This window comes from Nothobranchius furzeri, chromosome 3, assembly GCF_043380555.1.
Source record: "Nothobranchius furzeri strain GRZ-AD chromosome 3, NfurGRZ-RIMD1, whole genome shotgun sequence".
NCBI lineage: Eukaryota > Metazoa > Chordata > Actinopteri > Cyprinodontiformes > Nothobranchiidae > Nothobranchius > Nothobranchius furzeri.
This window is the reverse complement of record NC_091743.1, coordinates 62,223,479-62,230,681: the sequence shown is the minus strand read 5'-3', so window position 1 is coordinate 62,230,681 and position 7,203 is coordinate 62,223,479. Positions and strand designations below refer to the sequence as shown.

The window sequence follows — 7,203 nt, the reverse complement described above, 5'->3', positions numbered from 1 at the left end:
CAGATAAGTCATCATGAGAAGCATAACCGACCCAGTCAGTGATATCACAGTTGTTATTTCTGATCTCATTTCAGTTAAACGTTATCCTTCCTCCCTCCCTCCCTCCTTCTCTCTCTGCATCCCACCTTCTCCCACTCTCAGCTGTCCCCTCCTTCCTGTGCCTCTGCATTCCAACACACCCACCACCTCACCTCTTTCGCTCTCATTCTTCACCTCTGTTCACTGTCTGTCCTCATAGACATCTCTCTCTCTCTCTCTCTCTCTCTCTCTCTCTCTCTCTCTCTCTCTCTCTCTCTCTCTCTCTCTCTCTCTCTCTCTCTCTCTCTCTCTCTCTCTCTCTCTCTCTCTCTCTCTCTCTCTCTCTCTCTCTCTCCCTCCCTACTTTTCTTCTTTCTGATAGTCTTTCCAGACAGACTTCATTCCTAAACAGCTATGAAGACAATAATTTCTGATATTTTTTACTGCTCTAAAGAAGCTCAGACTTCTTAAAAGCATGTTGCATGTTGTCATCTAAGGATCAACAGGAGATCTTTTTTTAAGAAAACAATCTCCTCATAAACTGGCAGAAATAGTTGTTGATATTTGGCTCAGATTTTGCAGATCTTGTGTTTCCTTTTTTCTTCATTTCTAAAGTACAGTTGTCTAATTGTCTCACTCTCAGGCCTGTCAGCTCAGGATCTTTGATAAATTTAAATCCATCTGGCTCTTTTTGCAGATGCAAGATTGATGTCTGCAGATCTGAAACAAAGCCATGCTGTCAGGCAACTAACTTTCAACAAATCTTGATATTTAAATCACGCATGTGCCCAGAGTTAAGAAGCAGGTAATATCAAGTCTTCTGAGAGCCACAGTGAGCTCTTTGTGGTGGAATCATCTTCAAAAATCTTTATTGAAAGTGGCACGTGGGGTTAAAATGAAACACAAAACACCATCATGCCCTAAAACCAAACAGCTGAATGAGAATTTTTGCATTTATAAGGTTGAAAACTAAATAAGAAACTACTTCTCATTCTAGTTGGTGAAGAGATAACCCTGGCAGTTCAGTGATTTAACCTTTGATCCCAGGATTGGAGAGGGCCTAGCAGCACAATCATAAACTACCAAAAATACCCAGAAAATACAGCACCCAAGAGAAAGCACAAAGGATACCTATTTTAATGGTTCCTGTGTTTTGGGGCTGAAAGTGTTAGAGATGTTTAATTACAGATTTCTGTTTTCTGGATCGTGAGGGAATCTGTTTGAACCAAGACTCAGTAAATGACACCCTGACAGAGCCACCAAGCTCATTTGTTGAGAATTTTTCTGACCCATGTGTCAAGCATCATTCTTAGACTTTAAGGCATCAGAGAAGAGAACTTCTGCTGCCCACTCAGGACAAATCAGCTGCTCTTGGCTCCAAAGAAGTGTGAGAAGGTCAAATGTCAAAGGTCACAGGTCACAACCTGTGAAGAGCTGAAATCTCAGAAAATGATGCAACCAAACTGTCCTCTTTTGAGATCTTTGGAAAGCAATGAAAATTCGAATCACAGACGTAGGCCCAATAGTTAAAACGTGACAGTGGAGGAAAAAGAAGAGGAGAAAAGAGTTTTCTGCTTAAGTTAAATCTCAGATTTCTCATCATCTTCCGGTGAGTTCCTGTTTGGGGGTAACACCTCCAATCTTTGCTCACAATCCAACATTTGTTCAATCTTCTCTTCTGGAGTAAAAAAATTATCTTGGTCCATTGACTTGATAGCATCAAACAGTTGTTGAACATCCGTGATGAGGATCTCCTGTTCCACCAGATCCCAAAGGTTTTGGACTGGATTGAAATCTGATGACTGTGGAGGTTGTTGGAGTCCTGTGATCTCATTGTTATGTTCAAGAAACCAGTTTGAGATGCTCTGATCTTTCGTGCATTAATATCCTGATGGAGAAGGATCATCAGATCTCCATCAGAAGATGGATCTTCCATGGTGATGGTAGACTAAAGTTTAAATGATGCTCAAGCTAAATATGCTGCCTTGTCGAACACGGTGACATCTTGCCTTGGATTGGAAAACAGCAACAGTCTACCACTGACTCGGCTCTGCAACGTTGATGTTTTATCTACACAAATAACACAAGCCTGGATGAGTTCTGCTGTGTGGCGGAGTAGCTAATGCTAATAGTTATCTTCTACTAGTTAGACGTTCTCTGCCTTCTCTGTTGTGAGTCATGATGGGTGAGTCCATGAATGATGAGTGACAATGTGACGTAGATCCGTCAGACTTTTCAATTTCAAGAATTTCACCGTCTATTTCAGAAGCTATGCAGCATGAAAAACTGAGTGAATGATTATAATCAGAAATAACCTTTAAAATGAGTTTTCAGTGTTCCACACCTTTAAAAAAACCGGTTGCTTTAGTTTGAGGGGATTGTTTTTTAATGTTAGTATCCTAAACAAATGTGTTTAAACTGTTATAATTTAGGTTATATGGAGTTAGTTAATGCAGACCAGCAGAAACAAGGCTACTGTTTTTTTTTTCTTTTTTTCTTTTTGATGCAAACAACTAAGATAAACAAGAAAAGATTAAAGCAGGCTGATAAAATCAATAAAGTCAGAGTGTAAACGTTTTATAAGTTTGCAAAGGCTGGACGTCACCATCATAATGCAGAAAATGTGTATTTTATGTGTAATGAAGTGGTTCTAAAAACCATGCAGGTGTGAAAGGGTAGGCAGACTGAAATGTGCATGTGAGGAAGTTTGGGTGTTATTTGGGCTCATTTTAGCACGTGGGGAGAGGAGTGGTCTGGGACTGGGATAAAAGGAACCTGGGAGACAGAATAGGAGGGAAGGAGGGAATCAGGTTTCAGCCTGACTGGGGGGTAAAGGGGCCGGACTGATACTTGGGGAATATACGAAGATTCATTAAAGGCAGCGGGGTCATAAAACTGCAGCGTCTGGCTTGAAGCGCTTGGAGCTGCAGGTCTGGGTCCTGCCACTGGATTTCCCCCCTCGACTTTTTAGGAAGGGTGAATGCTGAATGGTCCGGCTTCTGTAACTGGGGACATAAATCAGTAAAACACTGAGAGCAGCTCCGCTCCACTCGCACCTTCTTCCTCCCACAAGGGTCCCGCATGTCTAATATTTAGACATGTTCAGCTTTATGGATTCCAGGACTCTACTGCTACTTGCAGCAACTCAAGTTTGTCTATTAGCCGTTGTGAGATGCCAGGATTATGACCGTAAGTGACACTTTTATTTCCCTGAAGAAGAAAAAAGACATTTAACATTATTTAAAGTGTGCGCGGGGAGCTTTCCCCCTTCTCTGTGACGCAACTCACCTTTACGCACAACCTGAACTTGAAATTGGCTCGCATCCGATCACCTCGCTGCAGATTTAACACCCAGGGAAATCAATATTGCTTTAATGCTTTATCATGCAAGAACTTCAAATTGGTTTCTTCTTTCATTCAATGCTTAAATATGTGATAAACTCAGTATTTGTTAGATCCGTGCGCGCTTACGAATGATGAAGACGCTGGGAACTTTTACGCAAAGTCACATAATTGGATCAGTTCATGTCCTTGCTCACATATGAACTTTTCTGGTGTGCTTTTTTAAATTAAAGTACATAAAATGTTATTTTATCAAAACCAAGTCGCGTCTTGTTAATAAACATTTTTGATATTCCAGTTCTCTGCAGCTCAAGGTGTTTTTTCCTGCCCACCTCCCGTTTTCTTGAAATTGAACTGCCTGACACCTGTAGGGTGCTTCAGGGGCCTTGACGACCTTTTAAACGGCAGATCCACTTGATATAGAAGAGGAGAGGGGGGAGGGATGTGCAAGAAAGTGAAAGGTGGTCAGGCTCAAGGGCTTTTGATGAAATGTGTTCACATTCCATCTCTGTCAGAGGGCATCCAGGCAAATTGTGGCTTGTTGAGGCAAAAACTGGCTAAAACACACGAAAAATTCTTAAAAAAAACTTTCAAAGTCCACATTCTTTTAAAATTGTGCCATATCTAAAGTTTTTGTAAAGTGTTGCTTATTTTATCTTTAAAAACAGACAGAGTCCAAAAGTGTCCCCAGTTTTTCCGTCCACCATAGGCAGCATAGGGATGAAAAAAGGTGATTGGAAAAATAAAGGACTATACTTTACTTAGTGAATTCTGAGGGAATAACTTTTCACAGCCCAAGTCAGACCCTCTGAGCTTTTAACGCAAAGAAAAGGTGTATTTTCTCAGAGGAAGGAGAACAAATGGAAAATAGTGCTGCCAAAGTAACTTGAAGTGTCAGGTTACCTCCTAAGAGACACAGGAACTTGGATATAATGCAAGTCCTTCTTTCCCAACTGGATGAAGAATTTTCTTTGGGTTGGGGATGAGGGGTGGGGGGGGACCAGGGTGAAATAGTAAAGAGGTTTTATTGTGACCTCAGCACAGTGGCCTCACTGCTGGCCTTGAGTCTTTAGTGATCAGTTCCTGACGTTAATCACGAGTTACAGAAAGCTGTGGGTTCTGCTCTAATGTAACTCCTTTATCAGCAGAAGTGACTTTTCAAACGTTCAATCAGTTAAAGAGCATTTGTTCCATCCACGGATTAGAGTTTGTGTGGAAGGACAGGTGCAGGTCTCTGGAAGTCCACACAGGTCTGTAAAACATCAAAACTTCCAGGAATGTGCCTGAAAGCTCCCAATTTTCTTCTCCCTGATGTGTTTGAACTGGCATCTGCCACAGCTATGGCCTCCGTGTGGGGTTTAAAACACACCTCGTGTTTATATAAGGCAGTCGCTTGTGAGTTGTCCACTCTGTCCTCGTCCAGAAAGACCCCATTCATTGCTGCTGAGGTCCGTTAGGTTACCTAGACATAAGCTTTGCTCAAAGGTCAACACGGCTACCGTGCTTGCTCTCCTTCTCCTCTCACACTTCTAGCAGTCTTTCTTTTCCTTTAGGCCTTTCTTCAGCTGCAACCCCCCTCACCCTTCTGCACAGGTTCATGGACTCCAATCAGAACATTTCTCTTAGCAGGTGTTCTGCCCTCTGTATCTGCCAGACTGTAAAATTAGGTTAGATGCTGCTCATCACTTCAGCCTCATTTGCCAGACGTTTGTGTGTGATGTCATTTAGAGCGCATACAGTAGCTGCATTCAAACAGGACCCACCTCAATCATGTTCCCCTTGTGCTTTGTACACCAGGCTGTGGTCCTAGAATGAAAAAAAAAATCAAACATTTTCATTTACTGAAGGAAAAGTCTGTCCTCTCTGCTGTAAATTAGGGCGTCTGCTCAGAGTAAACCTGCTCCATAGTTAACCTGCCAAGGAATTTGGGCTCATTGACCAGTTAGGGGGCTTTGGAGTTACTGGAGGTTTCCTGCGGCTTAACTAGGATTGTGTAGTGATATACTGCCACCTAGTTGCCACAGTAGAAGTTGCATGGAAACTTGTAAAAAACAGCTTTAGATCACCATTGCTGCAACAGTTTAAGTATTTGTTGATTTAAGATGGTATGAGCAATTAGCTTCTTTTCTTTTGTGCAAACAGTCTCTATGCACAATCCCTTATATAACCTTTCAAAATGAACATATGTTAGTTAAATCATTGGAGTAAACAAACTGCACAAGCAGTTCAAGAATCATTTTTGCACACTTTATTGGTCAATTGTGTAACAATTTTTTACATCTGATGTCTAATCTCACCTTTGCTTTCTAACTGTGTGGTCCTCTGTGTGTCCGGCGCTGTGATCTCTAAGCAGAAGAGGATGCTTTTAGCTGTCAACAAGATGGACAGCGTTTTAATGACAAGGACATTTGGAAACCAGAGCCTTGTCGCATCTGTGTGTGTGACACTGGAACAGTCCTGTGTGATGAAATTGTCTGCGAGGAGCTAAAAGACTGCCCCAAACCTGAGATCCCATTTGGAGAGTGTTGCCCCATCTGCGTTGCTGACCAGCCCACATCTTCTGGTTGTAATTTATTTATCTCACACGTTTCATAAATAAATTACTGGACAGGATCATGTTGTTTTCTTTTTTGGAGGGAGAAAAAAATCTGCGCATTTTGGTGGAAATCAAAGCTGTTTAACCCCTGTTAGCTTTTGATTTGAGTGCTTTTTTTTATCCCTCCCTAAAGCAAACAAATGATAAACACACAACAACAGTGACACATCTGATGAGATTTCAGAGAAATGCTAATCTCACCGGCACTTTTCCACTGCCGGCACACCTTGGCCCCATCTTGTTTAAATAATCTACTTCCCTGAGTGTCATGAAAGCATGTGGGAGTGATTAAGGAAATACCTCAGTCGTGCAGACACGGCTTCACATTTCTGCTCTATATCCTCTCTGTGGATTTCTGCAGATCTGATGGCAAGAAAATAGCCTGACTCTCTGCTGAGAGTTCAGATTATCTGAAGGAGGCTATTCAGCTCTTCGTCTGTAACTCATTCCCCTTCGAAGCACCGTGGCTTCCTGATAAACAAAGACCCCAGTATACCCTCTCAGGTAGCCAGCTTTGGAAATGTAAGCTGAGGAGCATCGATGAAAAGAAATCAGAGGTGTCACTGTTTGCAATGCATGATTTAACAACTGGAAAATGTAGAAAATCCAAGGCTTTTAGCTAACATGTGACATGTTTCATTTTTAACCAGCTTATAAATAGTGCAGACAATCCAAACTGAGGCAGATTAAATCCTTCTCTTATGAAGGATTGCTTAGTAAAATTGGCTCAGTTGAACTAACAAGTTAGGAATAACCTTCAACTTGCTGATAATTGTAACTTCTTCCTGCAGTAAATTGTTTATTTTATTTTATTTTTTTGCTGGAAGACAAATATTTTATAGCTTTCCTTGCTTTTGGACATTAACTTTTTAAATGCACCTGTCATGCTTTTGCTTTTGGGCTCAGATGGTGAGTCAGCTAACACCGGTTTTATTCTAATGGGCTCTTTGTGTGACAACACGATGATTTGGTGGTGGTCTTTAGAAAAGTCTTTTTAGGGAAATGACACCTGCCTTCCAGAACAAGTTCAGTTATTTAATTTTAGGTTGCACGTTTGGTTTGATTCTTTCACTAACTGTGGTCTGTTTCTATCTCAACTTTAAAAAAACACCCAACAGGACCAGGAGCTAAGGTGAGACCTATGAGAGATCTTTACTGTTTCACACACCTGTGTTTGTGTGTGTGTGTGTGTGTGTGTGTGTGTGTGTGTGTGTGTGTGTGTGTGTGTGTGTGTGTGCGTGCGTGCG

The 7,203-nt window shown here is 41.5% G+C and overlaps 1 protein-coding gene across 2 annotated transcripts in view; it reads left to right on the top strand.

The window, feature by feature from the left end:
* The first annotated feature begins 2,905 nt into the window (after nucleotides 1–2,905).
* col2a1b (collagen, type II, alpha 1b) overlaps nucleotides 2,906–7,203 on the top strand; it is a 57,380-nt gene continuing 53,082 nt past the window's right edge. The window contains exons 1-3 of one of the 2 annotated variants that reach the window (XM_015959114.3): nucleotides 2,906–3,207; nucleotides 5,714–5,923; nucleotides 7,075–7,088. In XM_015959114.3, the coding sequence (XP_015814600.3) occupies nucleotides 3,117–3,207; nucleotides 5,714–5,923; nucleotides 7,075–7,088 (315 nt within the window). In that variant the 5' untranslated portion in view covers nucleotides 2,906–3,116. The remainder of the gene's footprint in view (nucleotides 3,208–5,713; nucleotides 5,924–7,074; nucleotides 7,089–7,203) is intronic. The other variant, XM_070549920.1, reaches the window with a different exon arrangement.